Source organism: Ammospiza nelsoni, chromosome 14 (assembly GCF_027579445.1).
Source record: "Ammospiza nelsoni isolate bAmmNel1 chromosome 14, bAmmNel1.pri, whole genome shotgun sequence".
Taxonomy (NCBI): domain Eukaryota; kingdom Metazoa; phylum Chordata; class Aves; order Passeriformes; family Passerellidae; genus Ammospiza; species Ammospiza nelsoni.
Window position 1 is genome coordinate 13,605,810 of NC_080646.1, and position 15,549 is coordinate 13,621,358.

The following is a 15,549-nucleotide window of genomic DNA, read 5'->3' on the forward strand; positions in this document are numbered from 1 at the left end:
TCTCCTCCTGGTTTTTGAGGGGCTTGAGGTTTTGCAGAGGTGTTTTGGTTTTTGGGTTTTTTTTTTCCTTTGTATGGCAAATATGTCTGAATATAGAGTATTTCATTCCAGGTTTTGTTGACAAGAATCTTGTTTAACCAGTTTTGTCTGTTTTGTGCTCTGTATGTTTATGTGCATAATCTCCTTTAAACTTTCTGAAGAGACTCATCCACAATTCTTTGAACTATAGTTCTTATATTAACAATGTCTGTTAATGTTTTATATTCAACTTAAATCATTACTTTGTGACCTTCACCTAGTTCTGTTACCATGGGTTAAATTATATAAACTTAGTTAAAATAATTGCCAAAACTTTTTCAACATCCCCAAATAAATAAATGTAAAGGATTTATGAGTGGGCACCAACAGGAGTTATTAACTGATGTTATGTCATTACGCCTTGAGGATCATGAGTTAACTCAAGTGTTTATGTCCAGCACCATTACAAACAAGTCACATGTGGACTGAGGGAAATGGATCCCCAGCACAACCTCTCCCTGACTGGCTTTTTCCTCACTTGTACTTACTACCCCTTCAGTGTCCAGTTTTTCTTCTTTGATCCTCATCACTCTAACCCATTAATTGAATGCTTTTGCAAACAGCTGTTAATTCCTTGTTTTGAGTGTGGGAGCCAGTCCCTGAATTTTCAGTGAAAATATGCATCCCTGCTCATGTAGGCAGCACCCCAGAGATTACCCCTGGCTGCTGGCAAACACTGTAGGACAGTTTAAAGTGTCCTTGTTGTTGCCACTTTCAGCTTTAACCTATGAAGCACAGCAGTTACCATTCAGACTTTATCAACATACATAGTAATTTCACTGTCATTTCAATGCGGTGGTTTTCATATCTTTTACTTCCATGTTTTGGTAGGGAAATGTTTTGCAGAGTATAGTGAGCCATCCCTCATGACAATGTAGAATTGTACCTGTGGTCTGTACATGGCACCCTGCCTGCCAGCTGGGTGGGACTGCAGGAGCACCCTGCCTGTGTGCAGGGGTTCCGTGGCGAAGGACACAGCAATCCCTCTGTGTGTCACCAGTGCCCTGTGTGGCCTGATAGCTGAGCCTTATGTAAGTGTTCAATATATGGACAGAGATCTCTCTCCACCAGGTTCTCCCTAATGGTGTTGCTGCAAGGTCTGTCAGAGCTGCATTTCAGTGCTTGTATGCTCTGTGTATGCTCTCCAGTGATCCCCAGGCTTTTTGCTGTCGTGTTCATGTGTTTTCCCAAGAGCAGGCCTGGAGGGGAGGTAGAAGGTAATGTGGGGTGCTAGAGAGGACTGACAATGGAGAATACAAGGCAAGAGCTGTGGAGACTTGATACTTCAACTTTCTGTGGTAATATGCTATAGGACATGGCATATGTTGCCAAAAGCTCTTATAATCCAGAAACTTCATTTGTGCCAGTGAAGAAGCTCCGCATGAAATTCTCAGTGCTCTAGGGAAAAATGAATATAAGCTTTTTACTGTCTAAACCCAGCTGTGTAATTTGACTCTTGGAGAAATGATACTATGTGTGCTTTTTCTTATACAAGATACATCTAAACTGTATGTGTATGGCTTGACTTTGTTTAAACTTCATTATCAAATTGAAGATACTTTTGGATTGTTTTGTCTAGTATCCTCAGGGTGATCATCCATGCCTTATTTGTGTAGTACAGCTGTGTAGGGTAAACTGATAAGATAGATACTCCTGTGTTTCTTTTCAGTCTTTCCTGAAACAACTTGAAAAGATGTTGAAACAATGTGTACAGTGAAACCACTTTGTGAAGAAAATTCCTTGTAGTCTCCCCAGATTATAAGTAACAAAAGTGTTCACTGTCCAACTCCAATCCAGTGCTGCTCTCCATATATACCATGAGAGTTTTCTACCATCTTGTAAAAGTATGTGTTTGAAAGAAAGGAATTTTGTCCTTAACTTGTTAGAGAATTTGCTTTGGCAGGTGTAACCTTTGTAATGATGCCAAGGTCATCAGAGACCTGTGAAGATCTGCTGGCCAAGTGCTGGTCACTCAATCAGCTGGGACTTTAGCAAGGTTTTATTTATATATCCAATTTATTTCCAAGATTTAAATTAGGTTAATAAAGGCAATACTTGCAACTTGCTCCTTACGCTTCTCTACATTTTTCATGTATTCACCTAACTTCTTGCTAACATTCTGAAATATATAGTGAAAAGGAGAGCAAATAATAGTTGAGTTTAATGTTAAGTGTCTGTATCCTAAGATACATACTACAAAAAGCAGGCTGGAGCACATCTCTGGATATGATGGCATCAGTGTAATCCGAACTTAATTTTGAACTTCTTAGGTTAAATAATATATAGAGAGAGATGTTACTTCTGTGTTTATATATGTGTATGGATCTCTGGGGTGGGTTGTTGTGTTGTTTGCTTTTGTGCATGTGTGCATCCACGTTTAGGTAAATACTGCTTCGTGTGTTGGGAAAGTAGAGCAAACCATGGTTGATGTAGTGGAATCTCCGGGTCTGATGTGGGTCTACTGCAGTCCTCTCTTACTGTGCAGCCCCGTGTAGGCAGTTGGATGAAAAAGAACAGACAAATCAACATTCCTTTCCCTGAACTCCCCAGCGTGCCTCAGCTGCTTTCACTCAGCTCCAGAAAGGAGAAATGAGACTAAAAGGAGCCACTGGTGGAGTGCTTGCTAATTAGTAAAACTTTGCTGCTTGCAGAAAGCAAAAATTAAAGGAATATATAAATGCTATTGAAATTCCAGTAGGTGAAAAAGCATCAACAGAGATTTATTTCAGAGCTTTTAACCAGTCATGTATTTAGAAGAACAAGTTTTTTCAGGATTTTCAAAAGACCAGAACTTGTCAGCCTGCTTATGCTGCCAGTTTTTGTATAATAAGTTCATTGACCCTGTAGACAGTCTGAGTGTTTTCTGAGTTACTGCTTTATCTAATTTGCATGATTTTAAAGCTGCTGCTTGCTAGAAAACAGTCTAGTGAGGGCATTCTTTGTAAACACCCTTTTATATAACTTTACTTATTCCTTTTGGGTAAGGAGAGGGGAAGATCAGGAGCGACAATCAAAAATAGTGTCAATGAAAAGTGATTTTCGTGCTTTCATAAAATATTTCACAAAATAGTTTCTGACTAGTTTGATAGGATTTCTTTTGTTCTTACCCAGATAAATACAATTTCACATGCAAAAAAAAAATGTTGTGCTTCAGTAATGAATGTGTAATTACTTATTGTTACCAGATAATGTAGAGGCCAATGGTATAAAAGGATTTGAGAAGGATTAGAGAAATTAATGGATGATACATTCATGGAAGAAAACCAGTGAGAGTTGGGAGTGTATAATGATGAATGGCTTGCCTCATAGTTGTTCTTCCTCTTGTTGCCTGTAAGCATCAGCCATGGCCATGAGAGAGAATCCTGGTCTAGATTGATTCCTGTGTTTGTTCTGATGTTCTTGCTGTTGTTTGAGGTGTTGGTGTAGAAGACAGTGGGGCTGCATTTGGAAATCAGATCTTTGTACAGAGTATTGTTTTGTACCAGCTCCTGAATGGCCAGAAACAAGAACCACCCATTATATCCTGGGTTCTTTTATGTACTTTGGAGGGGATTCTGAATGAAAAGTCAGTGAAGAGAAAGGGTGAAATCCTTCCCGCTCTTTACCGAATTAAATGTTTGAGTGCATACTTGGTCTGTGTTACAAGAGTATAGATAGTATAACAATATAGACAGATAACTTCCACTCATGGCTTCCACAGTAAATGGTAGGGTGTTTTAGAGGGTAAGTGGTAAGGTGATGATTAGCTCTGAAAAGTAACATGCTGCAGCCAGCTGTCCTGCAAAAAAAAAGTCTAAAATCCAGTGCCTCAAGTTGTGTTGTATTGTTCATTATTATAAATTGTGTTTGTGCTATGTATTGATTTGAGTTTCTGAAAAAAAAAAGTGTATATTTTTGAATACAAGTTGAACTTGGTATTCAACACAAGTGGAACCACCACTGTTTATTTAGTGTAAAGATCTCTGTATATTATCTGTCATTTACTCTGCAGCCCCACCAGTAGCTGCATGGATGTAGTGTGTTGCATGTTAGTGCTTGGAATCATCAGTGGGGTAATGCTACCTAAATTTTGTGTTGTTGTGAAAGACACTCTTCATAAATATGTTCTTCCTTAAAGATCCATATGGCTTTTTCTATCTGTTAAATGTTTTAGTTTACTTGCAATCACCTAAATGGGAATTGGTAATGAAATATTTTAGTGCAATAAAGAGGAAGATGTTAAGGTGACAATATGAGATGACAAGCATGAGAATGTTAAGGTGTCATATGTTACTTTATCTGTTCATATGCCCAAGGAGAAAAAATGCTAAATATTAAAGTCTCTGTTGATATTTTAATGTTGTATCCTAGCTGTATTTGCTGTGATGCCTTATGGAACTCCTGTTGGAAAACAGCATCAATTCTTTTTTTTTCCTAAACATGACATAATTTGTTTTCACTAGAGTGCTGCTGTCCTTGCAAGTGAAAAAAATGCTGCACAAGAGGAGCGAAATAGTGTAGAAAATCAAGTCAAAGAGCTGATTGAGGAAAATAAACAATTGAAGAGAACACTTACTGAGCTAGAGAGGAAAATTGAGGAGCTGCACAAACAAATTGATAATATGAAAGGAGAAGAAAATTCAGTGAAGGAAAAATTAAAGACATATGAGGTAAGTTAAGCAAACAAACCCCTTAAGTAGTCTTCCTGTTTGCAATGTGTTCATTGTAGAATAAAAACTGACCAAGGGGAGGATGGACAATGCCATAGGAAAGGGTAAGGAAAACCCTGACTTATGTAGGAAATATTTTCCCATCAAAAACCAGAGTAAAACCAAGTCACACTTTGGGACTGCGGAAATCAGTAACAGGCCAGAGTGAAAGGACTTTACAGCTTTTACTTGTCAGATTAACGTCCTGGCCACTGTTTCTAATTGTATCAAATTGCATCATTGCAGGAAGAGAAGCAACAATTAGAAGAAGCTTTGAAACATGCTGAAAAGGAGGGAAAAGAATTGTTGGTGTTAAAAGCAGCTTTGGAAAGCCAGCTTGAAGATATGCAGGTAAGAACAAGAAGAATTTGGATAATTTAAATTTTAAATTTTCTGTTTACCTGAGTCACTAGTCCTTTCTGTAGAGTTATGTCTCATTCTTTTTGAAGTAGACTTTTTTGTAAAGTTTAGGCCTCACTTCAGTGTTCAAATGTGGAATGAAACCATAGCATTCATCAAATTAAAATGATTTCCTTGATGAAGCTTTTTTTTTTTCTATTACCATGGATCTAGCAAAATTTAGGGGGAATGAATTGCCAAATAAATAAACTGCCTCAGGTTTCACAAATCTATTATTTTCAATGATCATGCAACTCATGAAGGTATTTATATGTAAAAGAATAAAAAGCTGTACTTGAATATAAACAAAAATATTGTTAATGGACACATATCAGGATGTTTGCTTCTCTATTTTTAGGAGCCTGTCTTATTTGCAAATGTTGTATGGAACTGGAATATTTAATCACAAAACCAGAGACATTTTACATGTATCAGTTGGATTTGCAGCCTCTTAAAATCTGAATGAAATCCTCTTTCCACCTTGCTCCTTAGTCCACCCAGCGTCCAGGAAAGGTTATGCTTTCCCTCAGATTAGCCCAGAAATTAAACATGTGAGGAATGCATCTGCTTCAAAGATGCATTGGAGAGAGATGTTGGCAGTGTTGTGTATGAGTCAAGACTGGGTGATTCAGGTCACAAGAAAATTCAGATCTATTTCTTAATGAGAGGAATGTGTATAAATCTTGAAGCTGTTCTTATTTACCTCATATTTGGTGTCTGCAAAAGCTACAAACCTAATTTTTCTTCTCTGTAATTCACCTTTTACATAAACCAAAGGATTGATTTCCACAGCATCAGTTTAGAATTCTCTTAGTTTTGCTTCTAGAAACTAAAGTTTCAAGGGATTCTATCAAAGAAGTCAAACTCAAAAGTGAGGTACATGTAAATTCCTAGAGCCACTGTTTAATATTGAATGGATGTTTTCCCCAGTTGTCTTCAATGTAAATTTTACATTTCTATTTTGAAAATCTAAAAATGAAACTTGTCTCTAAGTGGATTAAAAGCCCAGGAAAGACGGTGTTAATTAGCATGTTCTCATGGTTCAGTTAATTATGGTAAAAAATAAAAATAACGACAGAAAGAAAATACTTCTATGTCTTTAAAATTTAATGTGCTTCAAGAATATAAGGTTTGAACAATATGGGTGAGTTTTGTTTTCACAAAATGATGTTTTGAAGCTGTTGTAACTTCATGAATAAGTGTTTCCTCTGAAGCTTTTGGTCAGGCTTGGTGTTTGGTTGTCTTATAATGTTTATACTTTTTTCATTTTAAATTTGTGTACCTGCTCTCCCTCACTGTTTCTCCTCATTTGCTTGTCTGTATCACTGATAATCTGCACAATCACTGTAGGGTGCATTGCTTATCACTGGCTTGCATTTAACACACTCCCCTAAGATCTCCCTTCTGTCACAGTCTGACTTGACCTTGCTGTGTAACATGGATCAATGCACCATACACTCCTCCTGCATCTTGATTAGCTTTGGGGCAAGATGCTTGAAAAGTGTGGATTTTCTTTCTGTTTATGCATCCTTCAGGGCATTGTGCCAAATAAGCTGCCTCCAAGCAGGGTCTCCAAATGAAAGAATTCTAGGGAAGGTCACAGGAGAGTCTGTCCTGACGTTTTATTCACAGCTTATGTCTAAATTCTGGCACCCTAAATTTAATCCTTTTTCTGGTTCTGCACTCTTGTCCACCGGATATGAGCACTAACAGACTTCAGGATGTAATCAGTGGGCCTTTTGTGAAGAACAATTCAGCCTTTCTGTCTTTAGAGTTGTTCTAATGAATAATGTTGTGCAGTAGGTTGATTTGGCCCTGTGTTGCCATTGACAATTGAGATGACAAACTGGCACTGTAATAATGTGTATCCCAGTGGAAATGTAATTCCTGACTGGCCCATCTTGCTTTTTTACATAACACAAATTACTTGTAATGGTGGTCTAGTATAAGAAAGACAAGGACAATACCAATAGAACTGTAACACTTACTGGAAACAGCCAAGTCTATTCCTCCTCTATTCTGGATTTCTAGTCAGGAAAGTTAAAGCTGGTATGCACTTAATTGTAACAGACAGTTTGCATTACTGCTTTCATCTAAAATCACCCTCTATATTGAAATTTTGTTTATGGATGCAGAAGTGAGGAGTATTTCTGTAGCATTTTGTGTTGTGTTCTAACCTCTGCTTTAGGGTAGCCACCGCTGTGTAGGGCAGTGTTTCAGGAAATGAAATACATCTCAACATTTTTGTACCACTGAGAAGGGAAATGACCTAATTATTATGCCCTATAACCATAGCATATATGGTACTGTGATATGTTAAAAACTAATAATTATACCAACATTATGGATGGCAGCATGAAGTAATCTGTGCTTTTTAAATGAAACAACAGAACATAGGATCCTTTCAATGGGTGGAAAAACAGGAAGTTTATCTTTTCATTGTGGTAGATAATGGTAGGCATCTAGAATTAGCATTGCAGAGCATTGTAAGTTGAAATACAGTCTTAATTTTCAGTTTTCAGCTGAGATGAATTACTGATTTTGTAAAGAGAACGTTCAACTAGTAATGTTTGGAAAAAATAGAGAAATATCAGAATAATCTTTTAGGTTAGTGTGAAAACAAATTACTCCTTTTCATTTCCCCCTTTTGTTCTCTTTTCGTATAATAACACTTTAGCTTCTTCACAGAGTAATTAATTGCAACTAAAGATTGGCTTTAAATTGGCAACTGACAGGCTGTTTGTCTGACTTGCAGTTACACTATGATAGGCCAGCCAATTCCACTGAAAAGTGCCCCAGGATTTTTGTATATGAAGGGCACTGAAATTAGAGATTTTAGTTAAATTGACCATTGAATTGTCCTATAGGGCATCCAGATTTCAAATACTGAAATTCAGTTTAGTATACTCAACAGGCAGACACTGAGGAAACTGCAGCATTTGAATTGTTGATAGCAACATTCCCATGGCATGATGGTTAAGAAAAGAGGTATAAATGGACATTTGTTGTTTCTAGCATGACATATCAGTGTTTGTCCTGCACTAGCTAGCAAAGTGTAAAACCTGAAAATTGTCTTAATTTTACAGCAGCTGCTGGTGTTACTGTGATAAGTAACATACCTTTAAGGCATTAGAAAAGATGGTCTACATTTCATTACATGTATTTTTTAATCTACTGCAGGAGAACATCCGTTGCATTTCACAGGAACGACAGCAGTTAAGTCAGCAATTAAAAGATGAAACTCAGCAGAAGGAGCAGTTAAAGCAAATAAAGAATGAAATGGAGAATGAAAGATTGCAACTGAATGAGACTGTTGAGAAGTTACAGGAGGAGGTATGAGTTCATGCCCAAGAGGCTGCAGGGATCTGAGTATTTAACAGATAGAACTAAATGAACTGACAAATTACAAAGAATTATATATTTTTAAATGTGTAAAAGAAAATAAAATGAAAAGTTTAGTTTTAGCTTCTTTAACCTAGAGGCTCTTACTAAAAGCTTTCAGGGCTGGAACAATGATTGGAACACCACTATTACAAAATGGCATTGTAAACCAGTTCTGTACAAACCAGATCCCAGACCTGAGTTCAGCTCTCATGTACAGTACAGTGATATTTCAGACTTTTACAGCTGATTCTCAAAATTTCTGCATCAGTTTGATTGTACTATCTGTGTGTAAACTGTGCAGCTCATACTGACATACTGAAGTGTGACTGCAGTTCATTGTGTCACTCAGCTGGAAGAACTGCTGACAGACAAAAAGAGAATAGTCTTGCCACACATGCTATTAGAAATTAACTTTACTGTTTTGTATTTTCCCACTTCTACATAGAAATTAATTTATTTGGGAAAGTTTGATACATTTTCTGTTTGAAATACTGAGCTGAATACTGAAGCTGGAGGAAAAAAACCCATTTATTTTATTAAGCATAACAGAACCTTTTGTATATGTACTTTTTGCCCAGATGTCTGAAATGGTGGAGATCTCAAGAACATCAACTCTGGAGCTTCAGAGCCAGCTTGATGAATACAAGGAGAAAAATCGCAGGGAATTTGTAGATCTGCAGAAGCAATTAAAGGAGAAAAACATTGAGGTAGAAAAATCACGCCTGATGAACATAAGAATGCAAGATGAGGTAATGACTCATAAATTCAGGGAGAAATTCTCAGCTTTGACCTAGAATTCAGTGCAGATAGTTTTCACAATAATGAATGTTTGCTGTCATGCTTTTGTGTACTCTCATGTACATCATAGGAGGCTGATCTCAGCATGCTTTTGGGTTTGATTTTCCATGGTGGTGATCAGCCTGTTATTTCTGCTGGGGTAATGGGGGTTCCTGTTTGGGACAGAAAAATGCAGTGTTTGTCAAATGAATGCACCTTAAGTGAAATGACAAGGATTCTGTTGATGATCTGCTGCTCTTTAATGCCTGCTTCTGAAGGCATTGAGAATTTACAAATATTTTTTGTTAGGGAAAAAAAACCCACCAGTTATTTAGGAAAAATGAACACCCATACAAACATACATTCTCCTCTTCTTTCATATGAGCCAAGGTGGAGCTTTAAATCACAAAGGTTTCTGTGCAACCAACAATTAACCAGTCTTGAGTGTCTTCCTCATAGTATGTAAATTTTGTCATAAAGACAATCCAGTCTTTTAAAAATCTGCATATACCTGCTCTCCAGTTGGAAAAATTATGAGAATACATTCATCACAGGTGTTTTCTCTGTATGGAATATTTTTGTAGTAGGATTTTCCCAGTTTAGAACTCTTATTTTGCCTTTGTTTTAAATTAAATTTAAAAGAACAACAATAGAAGAAAGATTAGTTCCTGTATATTGTTGTGTCTTCCTTTTATATTTATTCCATTCCGGGATGGAGAGCCTTTGTAAAGGGATAAAGACTCATGATGAAAAATGAAAGTTAAAACAGTGATTTTGAGAACATAGCTCTTGAGCTGAATGAAGTTGTATGTAGATATCTACACTAATGCATAAATAAAATATGTAAATGTATGTTTACACAGTGAAAGCACACTGTGTTTGGAGTTATGTCAGTATAGGTCATAATCCAAGTTTATTTTCTTGGCGCCATCTGCTGGATAAAACAAAAATTACTGTGAAAAGCCAGTAACTCAATGGAATTCCTGTCATGCTTCCAGATCTGTGTGTTTGCAGCGAGTCCCCTTTGCTGCCATCCCTTGTTTAGAGCAAGCACAGTCTTAGTGAATTCCCCTGATCTTATTGCTTCAGCTGCGTCTGATGGAAGAGAACCTGAGGGACCACCAGAGAGCCCAGGACGAGGCAATAACAAAAACTCAGTTACTGGAACAGACTGTGAAGAGCTTGGAGTATGAACTGGAAGCCAAAAACCACTTAAAAGATGATCGGGCAAGACAAATCAAACTAATGGAGGTAAGACATTTCTTAAGGGTTTGTTTCTTTTTTAAAGAGATAAAAATAATTTTGTTTCACATTAATTTTGCTTGGAAGGAGTCTACATAGCTTTATGTTTTTGAAAATCCTTGTAGTATGACTGCAGGAATGAATGTGGTGTATTTTAAAGGTAGTTTGTTAGCATATCTACTGTAACATGATATGTTCTAAATTAAAATTTTCTCTCATACTTTTAATTAACTTCTTTTTAATTAATTTTATCTAGTGCTTATCATACAGATTTGCATGATTTTCATTTCTAGGCCCATCATTCAGAACTTCAAAAGTATTTAAAGGTGTAAGTTTTGTTTAGCCTTTGATATCAGTTCATTTCAAGAGTCTGAAAAACATTGTGCCTCTAACTTTTTACTTGTTCATAACTGTTCAGTTCAACTAGGCTGTCATTTGACTTTCATAAACAAACATCTCTATGTCATTTTACTCAGATAAAAAGAAATTTGTCTTCCAAATGTATAATGTAATGCAGACACTCAAAAAAACTCTAGAAATATTGCAGAATTTATCTTATATTCTTGAAATTGTTGAGTGATTTAAAAAAAGGAAACAAAACACTTATTTTACTTCTGTCAAACAAATTCACTCTAAAGCCTTATCTACCTTTTGCTGTGTGTTTTAAGACACATTTCAGTTTTCAAGCTTAGTCTTTCAGACACTTTGGATCCTTGCAGTTTAAAGAAGAATGCCCTGATAGCAATCTGAAGAGGATGGAAATGTGTGCTGAGGTTGCTTTTCTTTGTTCCACTTAGGACAAGTTGTCTCACCTGGAACTTGAGCTTGATGAAGAAAAGAATAATTCGGATTTGTTGTCTGAGAGAATCAGCAGGTGCAGAGAACAGGTACTTGAACAAGTTTTGCAGCTTTTGCTTAATGATTCTATGAAAAAGTGTTGTTAGGATCACAATCAATATTGATCAACTAAATAATTATTAGCAATATGATTTATATGCTATACTTGAGCAGAGTATGTAAATCCAGAAAACCCAAGGTTCACAAAAATGCTGAAATATGCTCCCTCAACTTCATCACAAACCATTTTTTCCTGTTATTCTAACTGGAAAACAGACACAGGATTATATATAAAGACTGAAGACTAGTAAGGCTGTTGTTGAGTCTCTTATATTGAAAGATCACTACTTCAATCATGCTGAAAAGTAATTCAGCATAATAGACTCTTAATTTCAAAGAAGGAAGAGGAGGAGCTTCAGGAAATTGTGGAATTATTTAAAATCAGCTGAACTAAGAACGCTAGCCAGTTTCAACAGAGAGGAAATTTTATTTTCATTACATGTGTAAAAACTTATTAACATATAAGAACATGTAACATATAACAACTGGAAAATATTTTCCACATAAAAGCATCAGTCTTTTGTTCCAGAAATGTAATATAAGTTGATAGCCCAGAAAGAGGAGAAGAAGGATTTATTAATGAGGTTGTTTCTCATGGGGCAGAAAATTTAAAGTAATACTTGCCAAGCTAAGTCAGAACTATCATAGTAACTCAAACAAGTAACAAAAAGGATTTTGCCTCTATAAGAAGTTGTGGAGACTGTATGATGAGGTCTCAGTCAAGATAAAAAGTAATCCAGGTATGCCCTGTCAAATAAAGGAACATTTTACCTCTGTCTTCAGTAAGGCCCATGAAAGTGCAGGTGGGGGTAATTGGTGTGAGTTCATTGGAAATGAGACCATTGAGTTGCAAATTACCAAGTCTTAGGAGAATTAGGAGTTCATTGGTTTGAAGACAGAGGCCTTAATAATGTTATTCAAGATTTCTGAAAAAACTGAAATAAGAAATTGTAGGTCCTATAACAAAGATTTATAATAAACAAGTAAAGTAGAATATAGGGCCTAATTACTGCAAAAGTAGCCAGACATGCATGGCTGAGTAGTCAGGATCATGCAAATGTTGCAATAGTTCATGGAAAAAAATACAATGATGTGGCTGTCTTGGAATATCATGGTCCAGATAATGTTCTTTGCCTTATTTTTGCTTTCTGAGAGATGTGAAACTGATGCATAACTCCTTACAGCATATCTGCTGCTGTAACTCTCCATGAAGTACTACAGCTCACAGTAATTCCTAGAAGCTCAGGGGACAATTAGCATTGAGGTACCCACAATAATCTGTTCTGTTCTCATTTCTCTTTCTCCAGAAAAAAAACCAACAACTACTGACATTCTTTTGAATAGCTGTAGATTCAGAGGGAGAAGAGAAAGTAAAATATTAGTTTCTGTGTCTTTTCAATGAAATTGTGTGTTCCACTGAGACATCTGGAGAGTTTAAAGTGAGGTGGAGCTCAGCTTTCTCTCACACATCCTTGAAGCACCAAGGCACCATTACTTCTTTGTTTGAACTCGGGCTACTGAGACTCTATTTGATTGTAATAAAAACTTTCTGCTATTGTTCTGTTGATATTGTTCAGACTCAGAGTCAGTGGGTGAAACAGAATATAAAGGACCTGTAATAATGTGGGGTCATGCTGTTGTGAAATCAGGAAGCCTTTAATACTGCAGTCTGTGCCTGTGCCTGGGATAAAAGTACTTTAGTCATAGCTGCCATGGAAGTTAATTTGCTAACTGAATGGAAACCTAAAATACAGTTTGGTGACTAAAATGTTACATAATGGGTAAAAGACATGTTTATTTTGAGGTCTGGAATTTCTCATTTCACACATGAGTTATAAAGGTTGCTTTGTTTTGATTTTATGCCAGAATGACTAAGTAGTCAAATTACTAAAGAGTATTTCAGGGTCTGCTAAGCATTCATAATGACATGAGAAATTATAATGGATTTATTTTGGTAATATCTGTATTCCTCTTTATTTTAAAAACGATTATTATAAATATATTATTTTAACATACTGATAACGAACTATAATACTGAAATTTCCAGTAAAAACAAATTTAAACAACTGGTTCTATTTTACATAAAGCTGAATGGTTGAATAAACATTGGCAAGAATAATAGTTCACATTTCACTTGCCATGAAATGTTATTCTTTCTTAATTTAAACACCCTTTTGAATCTGAATGGCTGCATGACACACTGTTCTCATCTCCTTTTGCCTTGTTCTAAGAAGCACCACAGCAGAGTGGAAACGGAAAAAAATGTTCGGGAAAAGTGGGTCAAATCCTATTCGTTTTTAAATGCTGATGTATTAGTAAATCTAGACAGACCAAAATGCTCAAACCACACTAACACAGACACAAATAGAAAGCTAGAGCACTCAGCTGCTCTTTGAGTCTAAAGAGGCCCTTGGGCAGGGACAAGCATGGGGAGCAGGGGCAACCAAAATTATATTTTAATAAGTGAGTTTTTTCTATGAACAAGTGAAATGAAGTATCTCTTGCCATATTGACTTTCCAAACATAATTGAAAAATCATCGTGATACCCTCAATAATTCTTGTGTTCTGTGACAATGCAAGCAAGAGTCTATTGACCTTAGAGTTGTTTCCAGTAAGTGTGCAAAATGGACTTATTAGTTTTCATGACAATTTTAGAATAAATAGATAGGGATAAAATTACACTGACCCGTATAATCTACTTCCTTTTGGTAAAGTGTTCCCTGTGGAGAGCTGTTCTTTAGTTGGCACTGGCTGTGGGTAGCAAAGAAATGAAAATATGCATATGAAGGTTGTTTTTCAATTTTGAAGCATCAAAGGGATTTTTTTTTAGCTTTAACTCTCTTCTTGATTAATAATTGGGGTTTTTGGTCACATACTTGGAAATTGTTTAAGGTATCTATTATATACATATATATGTATTACACACACTACTTGGGAATTAACAGGAAACATTGGCTGTAAACCTGTGAGATGGTAAACAATACTGATGGCATCTGCATTATTATTAGAAATCAAATTGCTTTCACTGTTGTGAATTCAACAGCTGCTTTTAATCCTAAAGATGGCACAAAATGATAAAGCTCTGTAAAATCTTGATACAGTTGCTTTTCTCTTGTTAGCATTCTTCAAATCCAGCTGTGATAAGTGTTGCCTTAAGCTGCAGAAATAGTTTATTCTTTTAACACAGTTATGAGATATTAGCCATAGGAAGGGTAGAACATGGAACATGAAGTCCCACATGGTACATACACAGAGTATGGCCATGAAACTGATACATCTCACTGCTGTGAAATAAGTGGAACTTCAAGCACATTTTGTCACACAACTCTTTTTCTCCTTTGTGCATGTTAATTATGTGTTTTAAAACTGTTTAACTGTTGAAAAAGAGAAGAAGATAAAACAGTTTATATTTCCTCCAGCAAAAATTCTATCTGCTGCCCTTTTAACAAGCTCTTGTAGATATTTGTATGTAACTTACTGATCCTAATCAGACTTAGATCTTTTTCTCTCCCCCACTACCTTTCTGTGAGGTTGCAAGAGTTGTCCAACAGCTGTAGCAGTCATCTGGGAAATATAATAATTGTCCTCTAAATAATTCCTTAGTTTGAATCTTTGGAAGGCTGCACAAATTTGTTACAGCCTCTGAGCACAGTAAGAGCACAGTGGAACCTCAGAGTGGTCCATCAAGCAAGTTCCTACATAAAACAAAACCCCTTTCTTCAGTTAACAGCTACATTTTTTATTAGTCCTTCATTTTACCACAAATTTAGCTGTATTTTTCCCTGTGTCTGTCTTGCTAAAGCAATTACAGCAGAATAAATTCTATGTAATCCCTCACATTATAACTTTTTTCATATATTTCATTAATAAATACAGCTATTATACACATGTGCTTCTAATTTGTGTCTATAAAGTAATACTTTACTAGATAATATTTTACTATACAACATATAAAACATTGTTATTATTAGGCTTCCATGTGACAATGAGAGCTTTTAAGAAATCACCCAGCTGTTGAGAACACAGCCACGTGCTGCCATTGGTATTGCAGGAGGTGTTATGACCTCAGTTTTCAGGAATGCC

At 36.1% G+C, this 15,549-nt stretch overlaps 1 protein-coding gene across 3 annotated transcripts in view; it reads left to right on the forward strand.

Annotated features, from left to right (window-relative positions):
• The window catches only part of CGNL1 (cingulin like 1), a 54,775-nt gene that overhangs the window by 31,834 nt on the left and 7,392 nt on the right, over positions 1–15,549 (forward strand). For all 3 annotated transcript variants that reach the window (XM_059482037.1, XM_059482038.1, XM_059482036.1), the window contains exons 9-14: positions 4,521–4,727; positions 5,013–5,117; positions 8,346–8,498; positions 9,128–9,298; positions 10,416–10,577; positions 11,366–11,455. In XM_059482037.1, coding sequence (XP_059338020.1) covers positions 4,521–4,727; positions 5,013–5,117; positions 8,346–8,498; positions 9,128–9,298; positions 10,416–10,577; positions 11,366–11,455 — 888 coding nt within the window. The remainder of the gene's footprint in view (positions 1–4,520; positions 4,728–5,012; positions 5,118–8,345; positions 8,499–9,127; positions 9,299–10,415; positions 10,578–11,365; positions 11,456–15,549) is intronic.